At 44.6% G+C, this 20,544-nt stretch overlaps 1 protein-coding gene across 5 annotated transcripts in view; it reads right to left on the bottom strand.

Annotated features, from left to right (window-relative positions):
• Positions 1-20,544, bottom strand: part of LOC144824723 (putative endonuclease 4) — a 477,583-nt gene that overhangs the window by 21,858 nt on the left and 435,181 nt on the right. For all 5 annotated transcript variants that reach the window (XM_078683747.1, XM_078683743.1, XM_078683751.1 and 2 more), the window contains 4 exons: positions 11,753-11,962; positions 10,631-10,813; positions 9,923-10,054; positions 9,657-9,761 (listed from right to left, as the gene is read on the bottom strand). In XM_078683747.1, coding sequence (XP_078539873.1) covers positions 9,657-9,761; positions 9,923-10,054; positions 10,631-10,813; positions 11,753-11,962 — 630 coding nt within the window. The remainder of the gene's footprint in view (positions 1-9,656; positions 9,762-9,922; positions 10,055-10,630; positions 10,814-11,752; positions 11,963-20,544) is intronic.

Genomic DNA, 20,544 nt, shown 5'->3' with positions numbered 1-20,544 from the left:
ACTACTCTGCACTCACTACTCTGCACTCACTACTCTGCACTCACTACTCTGCACTCACTACTCTGCACTCACTACTCTACTCACTATACTCACTACTCTGCACTCACTACTCACTACTCTACTCACTACTCACTACTCTACTCACTACTCTGCACTCTCTACTCACTACTCTACTTACTACTCACTACTCTACTCACTACTCAACTCACTACTCTGCACTCACTACTCACCACTCTACTCACTACTCTACTCACTACTCACTACTCTACTCACTACTCACTACTCTGCACTCACTACTCTACTCACTACTCACTACTCTACTCACTACTCTACTCACTACTCTACACTCACTACTCTACACTCACTACTCACTAGTCTACACTCACTACTCTACACTCACTACTCACTACTCTACTCACTACTCTGCACTCACTACTCTACTCACTATACTCACTACTCTGCACTCACTACTCACTACTCTACTCACTACTCTACTCACTACTCTGCACTCTCTACTCACTACTCTACTTACTACTCACTACTCTACTCACTACTCACTACTCTACTCACTACTCTGCACTCACTACTCACTACTCTGCACTCACTACTCACTACTCTACTCACTACTCTACTCACTACTCACTACTCTACTCACTACTCTACTCACTACTCACTACTCTACTCAGCACTCACTACTCTGCACTCACTACTCACTACTCTGCACTCACTACTCTACTCACTACTCTACTCACTACTCTGCACTCACTACTCACTACTCTGCACTCACTACTCTGCACTCACTACTCTACTCACTACTCTACTCACTACTCACTACTCACTACTCTGCACTCACTACTCACTACTCTGCACTCACTACTCACTACTCTACTCACTACTCTACTCACTACTCTACTCTACTCACTACTCTACTCACTACTCTACTCACTACTCACTACTGTACTCACTACTCACTACTCACTTCTTTCATATCTTTAAGAACCTTGCACTGGCTGGCACAGCAGTACCACGAGAAACAGTCGCCTCGCTGAAAGTGCAAACAGGACAACAGCACTCCACTGTAGCAGTGCTGGTGGCTGCTGCTCTGTACCAGTGACCTTGGGAGTCAAAGTCGATGCGAAATGCCTAATTCTTTAGAGAGAAGCACGCCAAGGAAAAATGAGCTCCCACTCATTCCTTTCGGCAGGGCTGTGTGTCGGAATATTGATCCCAGAATATCCTCTGACATCAATATTGTGGCGATCTTCGCCCTTGGGTGTAGATGTTATATTATTAACTCTAATCAGGTGATATTTCTGTAAAGTATATGTGGGGCATTTGGTATTTGATATTTTGTTCACACAAAGTTTAGGCCACGTTATTGCGGGGACTCCACTTTCTGCAGGACATTCCGCCATTGACAGCATCAGACACATCATTTCCGAAGAGGGCTGAAACTTCGGCCCTTCGCTCCTCTGCAAGGCCTTTCCTCCTACAAGAAGGTGGCCCGTCACTCACAGCCTCACGGCCTCCAATGCTCAAAGCCTGTACTCTAGAGCTGCCATTTACATTGTGGAAGGTGCCAGTGCTTAGAAGCACTTTCCCTCCCAGGGAATGTTCTACAAAGATCGTCATGTTACTGAGTACCATACATCGTGAATTCCTTCAGGGGTCTGACCTCTTCTCTGTGCCAGGAGATAGCTGCAGGTACGGCGGCGGAATCATTGCGGCTGTCTGTCATAAAGCGCTACCTCTCGCAGGCGCTAGACTACAGCACAGCACCAGCGCTCCCACGGATGTCTGATAGAAAGCGCTACCTCTCGCAGGCGCTAGACTAGAGCACAGCAGCGCTCCCACTGATGTCTGATAGAAAGCGCTACCTCTCGCAGGCGCTAGACTAGAGCACAGCAGCGCTCCCACTGATGTCTGATATAAAGCGCTACCTCTCGCAGGCGCTAGACTAGAGCACAGCAGCAGCGCTCCCACTAATGTCTGATAGAAAGCGCTACCTTTCGCAGGCGCTAGACTAGAGCACAGCACCAGCGCTCCCACTGATGTCTGATAGAAAGCGCTACCTCTCGCAGGCGCTAGACTAGAGCACAGCAGCGCTCCCACTGATGTCTGATATAAAGCGCTACCTCTCGCAGGCGCTAGACTAGAGCACAGCAGCAGCGCTCCCACTGATGTCTGAAGTGGCCACGGGGGCCTTGGTGCAAACGACGAGCGCCGTGGGAAGTCTGTGGTACAACAGGGAGAAGCTTCTAGAGCAGGGGGCGAGGAGGGAGGGGGGCAGAAGAGAGAGAGAGCGAGGAGGGACACAAAAGAGCAGAAAGATGGACGGAGAGAGAGGGGGCGAGGGAAAGCAAACTCAGTTAAAAATAAATGGCATGGTCATTTGATGGGACAAACCTACTAGGAAACTTTGAAGCATAGTGCGTCTCGTGGCTGGAAATGCTTGGTAGGCACAACGTTTATAACGGGCATAACGGTATATGTAATGAATAGTACGATTAAGTTGCTATCACGTCTACCAGCCTTGCACTAAGTCTGAGGAGTTTACAGTGAATGCAGCGAGCGCGTTCGCGTGCGCGTGCTCGTTTCGAATCGCCTCCAAGGCGATGCGCGCGGCCAGGAATGTCTCCTGGAAAGGAGACACGGCCTCAATAAGTTCTCGGCGGAGACGCGCTTCCGCGCGTTCAGCCGAGCCCTAAAAATATCGGAGGAAGGCAAAAAGTTCAGGGATGACCCTGCAAAAAGGGCCAAGTCCAACACTCTTCATGCTGTGAAAGTGGAGATCCCTGAGGTGTAATGTGTAAAGGATCTAAATTTGGAGAAGAGGGTGGAGGATGAGGGGATGGTGGAGCAGGATAAACAGGGCTGGTAGCCACGTCCTTCTTCTTTAAAGGAATTGTATAGGGAGGGTCCTCAGAAGGAAGCTTGCGTTTAACTGGAGATTTAGCGTGAATATGTCCGGTATCAGAGTTGATATAAATCTTCTTTTGTTTGGGATCCAGTTTGAGATGAACAATGTCTAAATTAGTGTCAGAAGGTTCAGAGAAGCGGTCTTTAGATTTCTGCACTGAAGATTTCGGTGCAGGGATGGACTTGCTTTTATGAGCGGAAGGTTTCGGCTCCGAAGCATGCTTTTCTTTCGGAGTGGATGGTTTCAGCTCCGAACCAGATTTAGGCTTTGAACCAGAAGGTTTCAGATCCGAAGAGGATTTCGGACAACTCGGTCCCGAGCCAGAAGGCTTGACTATTTGTTTCTGTGTCGAGCCGGAAGGCAGGGCGTCAGAAACATCATCTTGTTGCCGACCTTGGCCAGAAAGCAGAGGTGGTGCTGAAGCCTTATGTGTTTTGGGCGTGGGTTTAATGGGTAAGGGGTCATCGGTACTCACAGCATCTTGCCCGGGTGGCACGTCTTCAGACTCCATGTCTATCTCAAGTTCCGAATCAGACTCCGGAACAGAGAAGGTCTCTTCTTTTGCCGCCGATGCCTCAACCTCTTCCTGCTCGGATTCTTCGGCGAAGATATCTGGAGTATGTTCTATGTTTTGATGTTGCATTTCCCAACATCGTGCCCGATGATCGAGGAGAGTCTTCTTGGACTAAAACGATTTACAAGCGTCGCAGTCTTCCTCCTTGTGCTCCGGAGACAGTTACACACTTGATGTGAGTCGGTACGAGGGTACTTGGCGTGGCACCGGGGACAGAATTTAAACGTAGTCCATTCCATCGACAGAAGACCGGACTGACGCGGTCAGGCCCGAAGCCCACCCACAACGTTTTCGATCTAAATTGAAGGATTTGTTGACCAAAACAATACGTGGAGAAGTGGTACACGTATACAAAACAGTACCGTCAAGGGTAGAATGGATTGCGCACCGAGGGGAACCCAAAGAACGGTTTCAGACCAGAGCGCAGCAATACACGTCCGAACCAGATGGCGGAAAAAAACAATCTAACAATGGAGTCTAACAATACCCATGCCCAATATCACCTCGTGACTAGAAAGACTTCTTCAAAGAAATGTAGCTTGCAAACATCCGGACTCAACACTAGATGGCAGGAGTATGCAAAGCATGTGTATCTACAGCACACATGCCTCGAACATCTGTATTGTTGATAACCTCCTCTATATGAGGCCAGGCCTTTTCAACCGGCCCCATGAAACTGCATCTTGAACGGTATAGTTCCCAGTGATTTAGCCATCTCTGTGTCAGTTTTTATTGCCTGCAGAGCTTCATCTACATGCTAGCTGAACAAGGCCTCTCAAAGGGAAGATCTAACATTTTATTTTGTACTTCAGACCTAAATGATATAGCTTTGAGCCAGCCCTGCCTTCTGAACACAGCAGAACCTGCATGTTGCCTATATGCAGTGGTAGAGATATCAATGGCACAGTCTATGATCTCTGCTGATGTGTGCTACCCCTCCTGCAAGATCTTTTTTGCTTCCACTTTCGCTGCTTACAGAAGTTGATCTATATATGGGGTGATGTCAACCCACAGCTGCCTATCATATCTTCCCAAACGGTCAGAGAATGTGCCACCCTGTCAGGCCTGACACTGATGAGAAACGTTTGCCTATATTATCCAAGCATCTGCCCTCCTCGTCCGGAGGTGCAGAGAACGGAGTTGAGGGGTTCTCTGATGTTCGTTGGGCTACCTGCGTAGTTACTGAGTCCAGCTAGACAAGTCAGAGCGTCCTCAGGGGCTTTATATTTCTTGTCGAGGCGTGGAACAACAGCTGCGACTATAGCAGGATTTTTTATTACTTTTAAGCCCTCTTCCCAAATATAGCTGGCAATGGGTATGGACTTTACGCTTTTCTGGAAAGGCTCCTTAAAATCATATAAATAACAGTCCATCTGCTTGGTAGGCATGAGGAGTGTGAATATTTTAGCTGCCCTTTCTAACAAACTATGAAAACCCCCAATATCTTCCGGTGGGGAGTCTACTTGGGTGGCTGACGGAGATGATGGAGTATGGATGAGGTAGTCATGCCACTGCATATGGGCATTGCGTAGCTCCCCTTCCCCTCTCTCATCAACAGAGGTAGCTATATCATGGAGCAAGGCTGTCTGTGGTATATGCCTTACTGATATAGTCAATGATTAGGCTGTCTGGTTTTAAGTTTAAACCTATAATAACTGACAAAACCCCACCCAAAGGGAAATAGCCCTCACCAGTGTAAACATATAAACACTGAAAAAACACCTGCAGAACCACAAACTAAATGCTGGTCAAAGAAAGGACAATGAGAGTGAAGGAGTAATGTGTATTTCTTCCTGAAGGGGCCAATACAATGTAACTTTGTTATACAAGCTAGCAGCAGGAAAGACTGGGCTAACATTATTCTGCTTGAGTTTTGTTGTTAAGGGATGTCACTAAAATACTATTTCTTCTTTTTGCTTTTTTTCAGTTTGTAGTCATTGGTTTAAAGATGCAGGGTTTAGAAGTATGTTTTAAGTCTTAATTAATGATTGTATAAACTGTAGAGAATCAGGAAACCTCAAAATCATATTTGACATTTTGTCTGAGTTTGATTCTTTTACTGATATGTGTCATCACATTTACCGACAGAGATTGGGTAAAAACCCTTTATACATCAGCCCCCAGTTTCTAGTGAGCCAGTATTGATAGTAGGTAAATTGCCAACACCTCAAGCTTTAAACATGCAATGCAGGGTATAGTGACAAGTATATGTGAAAAGAGTGCAATCACCAAGCATCTGGGATAGTGGTGAAAACATGACACCAGACTTTTAGAAAATATGGAACGCAATGTCATTTGGAATGCTGCTACAAAAAGGTTATTTCCAAGTTCAACAAAGACTGGAGTGATATTTGTTTGTATTTGCAGTGATTCAGCTACGTATATGAAAAAGTTGTGTGATGACCTGTCAAAATCGATACCTGAGCTGAAGTGCTTCCCTGTAAGAGATCCTTGCCACTTGTTAGATGATATGCTGAAAGGATCTTTACAATCTTCAGAGTTAATGAAGAATGCTATTGACTTTTTAGTCCATTCTGGTGCACTATTTTGTTATGCGTGGGAAGTAAAATGCAAATATTTCTCGCTTTGTGTGGCATCACAGAAAGAGTCATCCCAACTGTGTTACTTAGCTGATGGTTCTCAGTCCAAGGGCCTGTGAATGCTATATTATCTATGTGGCAACCGTTTACAGAATTGATGATGCCAAAGGCAAGAAATGTGAGGATCAATGGTCTCATATTGATAGTGATGTGAAAAAAGTACACTCTACTGCATTCTTAGATTTTTACAGGAAAACATAACTGCTGTAGTGGACATAATAAAACAACTAGAGTCTGAAAACACACTTGTCTGCCAAGTGTTCAGCATAATTGGTCTAGATGTGAAACATCTCCTTGAGAGTGGGTTGGGCGACATCATTAGTGACTTTGGCAATGCAACATGTTCCATGTTAGAGTGCTTGCCACTAGGTAAGCAAAGCAATGTTGACAAGCAATTCAGGACCTTTCATTTTACAATGTATGAGAAATGGCTTCCAATGATGCATTGAAGTGTCCTTTCACCAACCATGGCATTTGAAGTCAATGAAACCTCACTGTGGGGAGTTTTCTCCATAGTTTCAAAAGTATTGCTTCATTTTTGACCACATCAATAACTCTGAGGGCATAAGTGCCCAGTTCAACACAAATGTTCCCGAACTTGCCCAGAGAATCGCAATCTTCAAGTGCACCACTATTGGCATAGAAAGCTAGGTCAGTGGCCAGAGTTAGTAAATTGTGTACTGGCTGTTTTGACGTTGCCTATCTCAAGTGCCAATGTTGAGAGGGCCTTTTCACAGAAAAAAAAGTTTACATGGGAAGGAAAAAGTGAGCACACGTGTCCAAAGACTCACTGAATAAGTACTCTATGGTGTACTACAATAAGTTTGATTTGCAAAAATGTATTTGGACCTCATATACACTTTACATACACGGTCTATATACCAATGACAATCAGTGCAGAAAGCAAGCAATAATAAAAGCAAAACGTTCCCTAACCACCTGAAAAACACTGTTTCTGTTGTTTTTAATGGTGCGAAAATGTGTATCCACCGATAACCACTGTTTTTTAAGGTATTGAAATCACTTGAAAACACTGGAAAAACAACCCAGAATTTACCAAAAATAGAAACTGAAAACAGGAAAGCCTATCAATGATGTAGGTATTTGTGCTGGATTGGATGGTTGAGCAGTGCGTAATCTGGTAGGCACTGATGCCTGTGGCACAGTAGATGTAGTAGATGAAAATCGCTTTCTATATTCTGAAATCATGAACTGCAAGTAAGATACTGGACAGCCTGGTAACAAACCATCTCCTCCTTGAATGGCTGCTGATACTGGTAATGGGAAGAATAATAGTGCTGCTCATATTCCTCAACATAGTTCTCCACTTCTTCTTGGCATTTAACATGCAACTCGGCAGGGCTGCGTGCAACTCCAAAGGGCCCATCATCATCCAAGTCTTCTTCCTCCAATAGATGAGCTGGGATTATGGTGTAACCTTGCTTGGAGAGGTGTGTTCTGGGGTCAAAAACTTGCCTTTTGGATGTTTGCCATTTTTTCTGTTGTTGAAGGTGTTGCTAACATCTTATGTGCTGTTGACGGTGTAGTCAGCCTCTGTATCACCGTTGTCTGCAAGGTTATTGGCATTGATGGAGGAGCAGTCGACAGTGTAGTCGACGATGAGATCAGGGAAATCTTCAGCGTAGACAGTCAAGTCTTAGATGCTGTCAAAGACAATGTTGTCATCAAGAAGGAGATTGACAACTTTGTGATTATAGCTGTCGTTGTTGATGATGCCGCCGTATACGTTTGACAGCGCTGACGTCCATATTTTCAGCGACGGTAGGGTACTTGTTGACTATCTGTCGGCAGGCGGAGCTGAAGAAGGCTTTTTGAATGAGTGACTGACCTTAGCAGGTGAAGAAGGTGGCTAAGAGGATGTTCTTTTAGCCTTTTCTGAGGCGGCAGAAAGTTATTTTTTTGTCCTTTTTTTGAAGAAGACTTAGGGCCAGATGTAGATGGCCCAATACCGGTCGGTAACGGCCGAAATTACCCAATTTCGGCCGTTACCGACCGGTATTGGGCATTTGGGATGCAGGTGGTCTAAATTGTAAATTCGGTAATTTACCGATTCGGTATTTTAAGGAATCGGTATATTACTGATTCCTTAAAATACCGAATCGGTAAATTACCGAATTTGCAATGTAGGGAGCACTCAAATGAGTGCTTTTCCCATTTTAGGATTCGTTATTTACCACCAACTATAAGTTGGTGGTAAATAAGCAATACCTTTGAAAATGCAAATCAGTGCATTTTTAACTGTGCCATGTGGCAGCCATACATGCCCTTAGGGCATGTAAGTGTGTCACATCTGCACACAAGCACGATTCAGGGGTGCAACACGGTGTGAAAGTGACACCCTTGAATGTGTCCCTCATTTTATCGAATCGGTATTACCGATTCGGTAAATACCGAATCTTACCGATTCGGTAATTTTTACAGATTTTTTTGCTACATAGCATTTACCAATTCTAAAATACCAAATCGGTAAAATAAGGTATTTTAAAATCGGTAAATGTACTTTACCAACATCTGGCCCCAAGATTATTGAGGAGATTTTGAAGGACTGCAACCTTTGGAAGACCCATGAGTGTTCTTATTTTTGGCTTACCTATGATGCTCTTTTGCGATCTTCTAGAGGACGAAGAGGAGTCCTCACAATCATCAGAGTCCGAAACTGTCTCTTTTCTCATTTTGAGCTTTTGAAGCCAGATAAACAGCCATCCTTCCCTATGCTTCAAAGTACTGGTTGAAAAGGTACGACATACCTTACAGTCCTTGGCAGAATGATCCGGTTAGAGGCAATAAATGCAGTCTTGGTGCGGATATGCAGAGTGTAGTCTCTTTTTACCGCAGGTATGGCAGGCTCTGAAGAGACTTTTCTTCTTCTTGTCGTCCATGCAGGTTAAATGAAATCAAATCTCTATGGAGGAAAACACTGTGGATAGAAGGTAAATATTTCCACAGAGTATTGAAAATATTCTTTTGAAAGTATCCAAGCAGGAGAAACTGCGCAGAGCTCAGTGGAGACTCCCTTGCACTAATCGCGGTAGCAAATGGAGCCTCTCTCAAAAGTGTTCTAGGGGGCAAAGCAGCCTGATTGGCTTAAGTGTAAGTTTGGCCTCTTTTATCAATAAACTACGATAGGATGCACAATTGAAGGGCCCAGGGCATTCATGCTCTATCTTTAACATAGTATAACTATTATACGGGACCAGGGACTCCCATCTCGAAGATGGGGAATGATTCAAGAATGTGAATCATTGAAAGTTCCAATAGTGTAGTTAACAGTGCACACATAGTGCATTTCACAAAGCAAGTGTTGAAAATACAGAACTACCATCACAGGCTAATCTTTTGGTGGAGAAGTAGCAAGGAGCCCTACGATTAGTCATCTGATGCGGAGGACACTCTAAATGGATCATTTTGAGTGATGACATAGTCAACTCTCTCAGGGAACATGTGAGTGCAGAATTGGTGGAACAAAACATGCTGGTTGTGTGGTAGTCCACAATTAAATGCAGGCTGCAGGGGACAAATTCAAACACCAACATGCACTCACCTTTGGAATCATTGAGGTGCAAAGCCTTCAAGTAATGCAGCCCCACTACTTGGCTGAACTCCTGCAGCATCTTATCTAGACCATCCTTCTGTGAAAGGTCATGACCTGGGGAAAATAAAGTAACCTTGAAAACAAGACCTTCCTCTCATAGCATGGCAATGCATACAAACGTTCGAGCCCCATTATATGGCCCTCCCACACCATCCTTCTGCAGACAGTCCATTTCATCCAACAGTAAAGGTAGCAACATAGCTATATTAGCTCACCTGCCGCAAAGGCGTGGCATGTGTCAAGGCAAACACCCACTCTGGATTTATCCGCCACTCGATCAATGATCCCACGCAGCTCTTCAAACCGGCCTCCCACAGTTGTCCCTTGGCAGCTCATGTTCTCCAAGACTTTATTCACAGGAGAGAGGTGGGGTTAGAGGAGAAGAAAAGAGAAAGTAAGAAAGTAATCCATGTTTACGATAAACAGAGAAATAACCTATAATCTGTGCCAAACAGCTCAGTTCTCTCATTTCTAAACTGAGCTTTATTGACTGGCAGAGTGTTAGATATTCTAGGAGGTGGGTGGATGAGGTCATAGGATTGTTACAGAGAGAGTCCATCACCCAGAGTCAGAGTGACATCAGAGCGTTGGCACAGGAATACAAAATGTATTTCAGGGATGGCACAGGGATGCATAGTCTATTGCCTCAAGGGCTGATATGGCTCACAGGATGGTAAACGGAAATAGACCCGGTACCTTTAGAGCTCAAAATTGGTTACAGATATTGGCACCGGGATACAGCGCCCATTACCGCTTGTTCCTTATGGTCTCAGGAGACTGTAATAGGGAAAGTAATACACAGGATGCTACTTTTACGCCTGGGCAAAGGATCTCTCTAGGCCCGGTCAACTATAGTTGGGAGGACAGTTTAGACTTAGTCTCGGCCGACTTTAAGGTGTTTTGATCACTTCTAGGTCAGTTACCTGTGGTCACTCCCTCCACCTGCTTGTGAGCATAGTTGAGACCGTCTGCAATGCGGTCCAAGCACTCCCCCACAGACATGGCACCCACTCTGGAGCCTGGGTGTAGATTGTAGAGTGTCAAGCCCAGCTGCTGACAGCGTTGCATCTCCTCCACCAGCATGGCTCGGCTCTTCTCACACACATCTGCAAGCGGGAAGATGGTACGAAACATATGAACCTTGCACACTGCCACATATCACAAAACTATATCTTTATATACAAGAATGAGTACTGCAAAGGGTCACTTCCTGGATGTCACAACAACAGAAAGCATAAGAAATAATTGATGACTAACGAAAGGTAGCACCTCAAACATCTTCTTGAATCCTGCAAAGAGTTGTGGGTAGAAAAGCTGAATGCCTAAGAAAGATGGGCTGAATGATCTCCTCATTCTTCTGAAAATATGAGATACCAGCAGCATTATAGCTTTTGTATATATTTGCAAGGCTTATAACAGAGCTTTTGAATGATTACCAGGTTTGGTGTTTACAGGGTATAGAAGCATTTTTAAATCGCAGAACGGTGATTTTGCTCCTGGAATGAATGAACACAGACCACAGAATCCATGCTTCAGAGTGTGTGTTTGACAGGAAAGCCTTGACCGCTTAGAATCTCTTCCTTAGGAAACAGTGTTGTGCACTAAGCTTATTGCAACATTCTGAATTAATGGTTATGTTGCTCAGTTTCGTATCCAGAATAGAAAGGAGGAGGAGACATGTCTAATGCCCCAGCTAATATTGCTTTTGAGCGATTAGCAAGTTTATTCAGTATGAAAGATCCACATACAAACATTCAAGTAGCAGAAGCGGTCTGACAATGTTGTTATGCTTAAACGTTTCAAACGCAGTGTCCCTGCAAATGTTAGAACATTTCGAGATGTTTGGTGTGTGCTCTAATGATGCAATAGACAAAAATCAGAACTGTTCCGTATGCAGACTGTCAAGGTGAAATATTGATTGGGTTCACATCTGACTAGCTAGATACCCCCTTCAAACAACTTGATGTACACATAGAGGCACAAGTAGATATTATACAGGATCTTGATATTGGGGAGTACCTCCTTATCTGCTTCAAGTTGTATACCTGGCCTTGGAGACCCCAAGTTCATGAGATAGGGGCTGTGTGGTAGGATGAACTTCGGCTGCAGATTGTGCTCTACACAAGCCAGACGGAAGCGCTCCGCTGCTGATGCGTCAAGTGGCTTACTTGACCAGGAACGCTGGGGGCGCAAGAAGAGTCCCAGTGCCCTGGCACCGATCTGAACTGCGTGAACGACAGCTTTCCATATTCCACCTGAAACGGAGAGAGAAGCAACAGGTCCTGGTTGGGTACAGTTAAGCACTGCTCTTACAATGAAACTCACCAGCAAGAGCTGGAAGGGTTCCTAAAATAACTAAATCCCAGTTAAAAGAGAACCAAACATTACTCATTGAACTAACACCTGCTGGAGGGGCTTGAAGCGTGGAGTGCTGCCTCAGAGGTCTGCAAAACGTACACATGTCCACCACCCTGCGGTAATAGGTCCTGGTCCTTTTTGGATCTTTCTCTGGGTTCGTGGACCATGACATTGGTCTGGGTATCCCTTTTTCCGTCGCAGGCCCAACAAATGATCGAGAGCTTGGTAAGTTTTGTGAACCACTGGCCCAGGTCCACCAGCCTTTCAATAGGGTCTGCATAACCTGAACATTAAAAAACAAAAGGAGGAGCCGAAGGCCAGGTGCAGCAGGGGTTAACTACATTATGAAGGTTGGGTGCAGGGCCTGGCTGTAGTTTAGTCTTGCAACCAGCATCTGCTGCACATGGCCTAGGGTTGTGGGCCTGCTTACAACTTCACATAATATGATATCAGTATTAACTTCAATTCAATCTTTATTCAGATACAAATATCCATAAAAGCACAATTCAATCACCACCAAACAGAAATACAACTTCTATTTAAAATCTCATTTAGATTCACAACTAAATCTTATATGATTCCGTTTTGCTTACGACTGGTTAAAACACATAAATTTGATGGGGAAAATTGCAACAGTAAACAGTGTATAAAAAGCACAATAAACGACAGTACTGCCATATTAGAGATTAGCAAATAAATAGACCAAGAAAATAGCATTTAAAAAACTGTTGGACGGGCGTTTAAAAACAACATCATATTATAATAAAGTGCAATGAATATGAACAACATTAACAGCATAGTGCAAATATGAATGGATGTGAGTGCCAACAGCAACATCATGTTAAGGTAAAGTGCAATTTGGTTTTAGGCAATGACCGCGACATAGTGCAGAAGTGATTGATTTTGTATAAGCTTGTGCACCTAACTGGTGGCACCTTGGTTGATGTTCAACTAAGAAGATGATAATAGCTATGTGCACCTGAGCATTATTAGATGCTTTTGTCACATTAAAAATCACCCATGGAGGCACGTGAGCGTACTGCCGCTTGTAAAAACGAACTTACACGGAAAGTCAAATCATCACTTCAGAGTTGTAAGATTTCGAGGTACGCTGTTTTGTGATCAATAATGGCTGATGCCTTAAAGTACGGGATCAAATATTGTTTTGTATATTTTCCACAAAAATTATAGAACAATAAGAAATGTACCACAGTTTGGTTACCGCTAGTGCCACACGGACAAGGCATCTGCTCGAGATTGTTGTTGAATCCCGAAGGAAAACAAAGTGAATATTTTATTGTGCCATCTCTGGTATCAGTATTAACAAGTTAAATGATCTCACTGATGACATCTCAAATGACATAATTGATGAATTGGCTAATAAGATCACTAGTGGATAGAGAGATGTGCTCCACTATTGATTTCCCTGATGGTTCTGAAAGGTTTCACTATGCTATAGTTTGTATCTGTTTTTTTTTTACTGCACTGATATGTTCTGCCTTTCTCCAGGAGGGGACCGTGCACTTAAGTCCTGTGGGGCGCGTTGGGCACTCGGCAAACGACGAGAGAAAATTCATAGTTTATTTAATTTTCCCTCGTCGTCCGTCGAGTTCCCCCTCACCCAGCCCCACTGCTCTAACCTGCACCGGACGGTCCTGCCTTTCTCTTGTTTACTTAGAAAACTGTGCTGCCTGCATTTTTTTATTGATTGGTAATTCAATGACATAGATAACAAATGTTGATTTGAAAATGATGCTTTTTTGCTACAGTCCTTTTTTTCTCATCTCCTCGGGAACGGTATACTCTTGCACGTTTTGACTTTATTTGCATGCCATGCAGTTGCTGTATTTGTAAAACACTGCTCTTTCATGTAGCCAGTTGTATACAGTGTTTTCTCCAGGGAGGTAACCCCTTTCCAGTTTATCTTTGAGAGTTGGAGATTTGCGGTATTCGTTACTGTGTCTGCCACGTATTATTTCTCTGACCTTGTCATGTTTGGTTAATGCCCTACTCATCTCGTTGGAAATATTACTAAATGTTGTGATGCAGAAGATGGTTTCTACTTCAGTTTTCTAATTGCTTCTTTCATTGCTCCCATTTTTATTCTTTGACATATATCTCGCAGTTTTTGCAAGTATGTCATTAGGAGATTCTATCTCGTAATCATGTTGTCTTCGTCTTCCTGTATCTCTCTTCTGTGCTATAGTTTCTCTGTGCTGGCAGGAACTCTCTGTATGGAATGCTAGTTTTTAGTTTAGAAGGTGGCAGCTGGACGTATTTAAAAGAGAACTTAATTAGTTGTAGAGGCCGTGAGAAGGGTCATCGAGCAGCATACAATTAAAATGGTTGTGTGGGTATTACCTTCCCATTTAAAAAAAGTAGTTATTAAAAAAATAATGTAAATTATAAAAAATATATATATATATAAATAAATAAACTTATGCCATGGCAGTGAAAATAAATGAGGCCAATAACACGTTATTTAAGGCAAACATGTAGTATGCTGGCTCTGTATAGTATATCCATACTAATATTATAAAGAGAGAGCCCAAACCTTTGAGGCGGGTAATCTCAGTAACCACAGCACCAATCACAACACCCAATACAGCGTTGGAAAGGGCAGTTGCAGCAGAAGGACATAGGCTATGCAGACGACCACCATATACATTTAAAAGGTAAAAGAACCGTGCCAGCAAAGTAGTCTCTTGTGGGCATGTCTGTGTTCTGCTGTGGGCGTGTGCTGGGGGCGTGTAGTACGTTCCACCCTTCATGCCATGTGAGTCGTAATTGCACCGCATCAAGGGGCACGCTGGGGGCGTGACACTCTGGGGCCATGACAAACGCTGTGGGCGTGTGTCCGCGCTGTGAGCGTGTGTCCGCCCTTCATGCCATGTGGAGCGCCAATTACGCAATTGCGCCGCATCAAGGGGCACGCTGGGGGCATGACAAACGCTGGGGGAGTGTTCTACCTTCCGCACTTCATGCCATCTGGGTCGTACATTAATCAGATCGTCTGCTGTGGCCGTGTGCTGGGGGCGTCACAAAGGCGTTCAACTCGAAGCGTGGTAAGTAACCATTCGCAAGACTCCCTTGGGGGACTGCCCGTTGTCTCACACATACTGGGGGCGCCGAATGCAGTTTGTGCCTTGGCGCGTCTGAAAGGGCCGAACGCAGTGTGTGGCTTGGCCTGGGTGCGTCTAAAAAGCACTCGGGCCGAAGAACGTCGGTGTGGGTCATAAAAAAATAAGAACAGCGGGAAACAATCATTCAAGACTCACACAATTCTAATTGTTAGACGGTCGCCGCTGGCCCTCAAGCGGTGGCACACGCGACTGAGCGTGTCTGCGGGGACAATTACTGCAGCCTCTCATGCGCGCTGTTACTGAACTATCACATTAAACCAAATTACATGCGCCTGCTAACATCAGCCAGGGCTGTAGCCGGGCTCAGGCTGCGGATCACTACACTAATTACATGCGCCTGCTAACATGAACCAGGGCTGCAGCTGGGCCTCAAGCGGGGGAACACGCGCCTGCTAACATCAACCAGGGCTGCAGCTGAGCCTCAAGCAGGGGAACACGTGAATGACCGTATCTGAATACACACATTACACACATTCTATTTCATACTCGGACAACGTCGGGACGGGCTGCTAGTAATATACTAAAGTAAGGTATAGTGTGCACAGAGTCCAATGGATCCCCAGAGGTTTTACAGAAGCTAAAGAAGATAATACCTTACTCTCTTTTGTGGTAGCCTGGTTGAGCAGTTAGGCTGATCAGATGACTGTCTTAAGCATGTGTTGTACACACAGTCAAGAAATGAGGCACACACTCCATAACTAACTCCAAGCCCAATGTTTGTACAAAAATATGACTGTTACTTTTATTTTAGAACCAAGGAGAACTCAGTTGCAGGTAAGTATCAGTTTCAAATTAGCAATACTTTCAAGTATTTCCTTTTCATCTCATTTAGCATTTTTACAAAGCGCGCAATTGCCGAGGCGTCTTAGCGCTAAGCGTTCTTACTGAAGAGAAAAGAAATGGATCTATTAATAATGGACTGAGAAGAACCAGGTCTTTAACATTTTCTGAAATACATTAGGAATGTGTTGTAAATAGCAATAGCAATACTTTACAGTATTATTAGAAATACTTTGTGGTGTCAATCAACAGTTACAATACTTAGCAATGCAGAAAATAGACACTTGGAGCAAATAGCAAGAAAAGTTACAATGTAGTCTTATGGAAGGAAAACAGTTCTGCACATGACTTACAATGCCTGTCTTCGGGGTTTGGACCAACACAGTGCAAGGTTTAAGTGGACTCTAAATCTGCACCACCAGCTGCACGGGGGCAGCCGGGTGTAGAGGTCAAATGTGGTGCCTGGAGCCAACGTTAGTCTATGGAGACTGGAGGTGATTGGAGTTGCACGGTTTGCAGGTAAGTACTCGTAGTTTCAGGACACAAGCCCCGGGGGTTTAAGCAAGCACAAATCAGCACCAAGCATACATCACCAATGGCACAGGGACGAGGCTATATGCTCGGATAAGGAGGCTGGATGAAGGTGCCCAACGACTTGGCAGGTAAGTTAGATTGTCAGTGGAGCCCTGGGCACTATCGGCTGGGCTACCCAGAGTTGGGATCTGAGGATGCAGGGGTGCCTTCAGACATCGGAAAATCTTCACTGGAGCCAGTTGAGGTCAGGGGGACCCTTCGTGATGAGGCTTCAGTCATCTTCATGGAATCGAGGAGGGTGCAGCCATTGATGGTTTTGAGGTCAGGATCGCTGGGGAGTCTTCACTGAACTGGTGGGCCCTCAGACTCCGACCGTGGGCATTGTATACATAGTGACCAGGATTCACGGATCCAGAAGGCAAGGGAATCCTTGGTGTTGGTTTCTTTGTGGACCGGGCCGCTCTCCTCGGGAGTTCTTGATCTTTAGGAAAGGCAGGTAGTCCTCCCCGGGTTGGGGAGGTCACTTGACCGCCAGGATAAGTTGCTTCTTCTAGCATGTTTCTTCGAGGGCTGCAGACAAGCCGGTAGGGCTGGGGCCAAGTCAGTTGACGCCTGGAGTCTTCACAGCTGCATGGCTCTTCAGTCCTCCTTTTTTAGGTCACCAAGAATCTGAAGATCAAGGTTCAGGGGTGCCCCTAAATACTCAATTTATGGGTGTTACAGGTACTGGCAATTAGTAGCCAATGGGCTACTTACCTTTAAGGTAACTACACCTTTTGTGTGTTCCCTCCCTTTGGGGAGGGGGTGTCACCAAATCCTATTGGCTAATGTTGTTCCATCCAACATGAAGGCTTTTCTAAGGTGGGGGTCACTTCAGCTCAGGACACCATAGGGGTGGTCCTGGGGGAGAGGGGACACACCTCTCCTGCTTACTAATTTCCCCGCCAACCTTGCCGCCAAAAGTGGGGCTTGGTCAGGGAGGCGAGTATCTCCTCTAGCTGGAGAGGCTTTCGCTAGCATAACAAAGGGCAGGAAGCCTTTGACGTTCAACGCCCTGAATGCTGTTTCCACTTGAGGGTAAGTGAGAACCACCTACGCCCCAAGCAGGCTTGGTTTTAGACCAAAGAGAGCACATGACTCCCACCTCAGGAGATCAGAAACATGTCTGAAAGTGGCAGGCTGGTGCAAACCAGTCAGATGCACACCTGAGAGTTGGTCGTTTTTCAGGCGGCATCTCTAAGATGCCCTCTGAGTGCATTTTACCATAAATCCAGAACTGGCATCAGTGTTGGTTTATTATGCTGAGAAGTTTGATATCAAACTTCCTAGCATTCACTAAAGTTATCATGTAGTTGTGGAGTCTGCAATGACAAACTCCCAGCCCATGTACTCGATAGGGCTTCACTGCACTTACAATGACTAAGAATGGACTTAGACACTGTAGGGGCACATTGTTCAAGCAGCTATGCCCTCACCTGTGGTATAGTGCACCCTGCCTTAGGGCTGTGAGGCCTGCTAGAGGTGTGACTTACCTATGAATGAATGAATGAATTTGAATGAATGAGGAATCCTTTATTTGTGTGGTTACTTAAAACCATTACAAAATACAACGTTAAAAACTTTTGAAGATCGAAAAATAAAATATCTGTGCAGGACATTCTGAAAATCAGTTTTTTGTGTGTTTTTTTGGTTTTTACCTTATTTAAAACAAGCGACATAGGGACAGGATTTTGAGGCTGAAAGTGCCCTGATGTGAGTCAGGTGTTCAGTTATGGCCGGACCTCCGGGTGACTTACCTGTGCCACAGGCATTGATTTGGAAGCATGACACAAAGGGATGTGTGCAATGTCGACTCTTCTGTTTTAGCTGCACCTAAACGCACAGTCTGCAATAACAGGGTATATGTGTTTGGTGAGGTGTCCCTAAGGCTGGCAAAATACATGCTGCATCCCTTAGAGATTTCCTCTGGTCACAAGGTCCTTGGTACCAGTGGTGCCTTTTACAAGGGAGTTATAAGGGTGCCAGAGGTGTGCCAATTGTGGAGATAAAGGTTCAGTTTTGGAAAAGAACACAGGCCCTCCTGGCTGGGTCAAAAAAATCCACCCTGACCAAACTACAAAGCGTCCTCCATACTGCCGCCCGCCTGGTCCTGAAATTACCACGCAAATCCTCAATCTCTACCGCTCTAAAAACCCTGCACTGGCTACCCCTTCATAAAAGAATACTCTTTAAAATACTCACTGTAGCCTTTCGGGCCTATAACAACACTGGTCCCAAATATATTACCAGACGCTTCCCACACTACTGCCCGACTCGCTCCCTCCGATCTGCCCAAGATAATCTCATAGCCACAACCAGATACAACTTAAAGTCCAAAGGCGGAAAAACTTTAAGCTCTCTGGCCATTAAGGCGTGGAACAGCATGCCCAAACACCTGAGACAGCAGACCTTAGAGAAGCCTTTCAGAAAGCTCCTAAAAACTTGGATTTTCAACCTCTCCGACGACTGGACCAGAGCCACCATTTAGACCCCCCCGTGCCTTCCGCTTTACCGGGCCTTTCAGGATTTCCAGCGCCATGATGCTCCCTCCGGAGCGAACGCCGCGCTCTACAAATACCCCTCCAAATATCCAAATATCCACTGGGAACTTGATTAGCAGGGACCCAGTGCACATTCAGTCGAAGTGCATCAGAAATCAGGCAAAAAGTCAGTGGTAACCATGCAAAAAGGGGCACTTTTCTACAAACTATACAAATAAATGTACATTCATATATTTATTACTGCAGTGCAGAGGTCACATTCGAGATGATTACCACAGTGCAGCAAGAACTGACATGAGAAAAATATGTTTACTGCATCACAGTTTTCATTTAATAATTACTTTAAACAGGGAAACAACTCTCCTAATGTTCACCAGATATCTTTAATGTGATTTTTACCATACTGCGCAAATGTAACCACTTGCATCCTGGTTTTAGTTAAACACCTTTTTTTTTTAAATGTATTCACATGGACAAAATACCATGGCACAAATCATATATGAAGATGAGCAGGATATATCTGACAAACAGGCGACCCAAAAAAAGGAGGGGTTACCAAAACACTTTTTACTCCATACACTTTCCTTAGGACAAATTAGACAACAATACAGACAAGCATTGGCAAAGGCAATAGGTCTTGCATCAGCTATTGAATTTTCCTATATGTTTTAGCTATGTTGTACACCAGCTTGCAGCTGTTCAGCATGGCTAAAGGTTAATGGTGTAAAGGAGAGTGTTGTGGAGTAGAATAGGGCGAGGTGTTATGCAGTGGTGTAGAGTAGAGGTGAGTGGCTTATCATGGAGTGGCATAGAGTGGAGTGGCATGGCAATGTGGAGTGGAGCCGAGTGTCATATATGTACAGTGTGGAGTTGAATGGGGTCTTATGGAGTGATGTAGAGAGTCCTGGATTGGTGTAGATCAGAGTGATGTGGAGTGTCATGGAGTGGTGTAGAGTGGAGTGGCATCGTGTTTTGAAGTGTCGTGGAGGCAGTAGAGTGTCGTAGAGTGGAGTAGGTTTGAGTAGAGTAGAGTAGCAGAGTGTTGTAGAGTGGAGTGGCATAATAAGGAGCACTCAGAAAGATACTGTAAATAAGATTCTGGCAAGGGAAGGGACGGACTCAAGCTGGACAGCCTAAATCCAATAAAGCCAGCAAATCGAAAGCAAGAAAATGTGAAGCTTTCCGAATGTCCCCGTGATGTCATTAGCAAACCAGACAGCTGCTCTGTCTGGCAGGCTTCGACCTAAAAAAAATGGCTTAACAGAATTACATAAAATTTGGCTGAAAGCTAGATATTTATCCAGAAAGAGATTTTTGGTGATTTGGTGAAATTTTGTTCAGCTGTTTTAGAAAAATTAAGGTTAAAAATGTATAGATATCTAGCACCATGGAACTCCTGTGGGGAAAAACTATAAAAACATGAATTCTAATTAGTTGGGTTTGTGGTAGTTCCGCTGGACCACACATGTAATTTGCAGACAC

The sequence above is a fragment of the Lissotriton helveticus genome, chromosome 1_1 (assembly GCF_964261635.1).
Source record: "Lissotriton helveticus chromosome 1_1, aLisHel1.1, whole genome shotgun sequence".
Taxonomy (NCBI): domain Eukaryota; kingdom Metazoa; phylum Chordata; class Amphibia; order Caudata; family Salamandridae; genus Lissotriton; species Lissotriton helveticus.
Note: the sequence above shows the minus strand (reverse complement) of the source record. Positions and strands in the feature narration are given on the sequence as shown.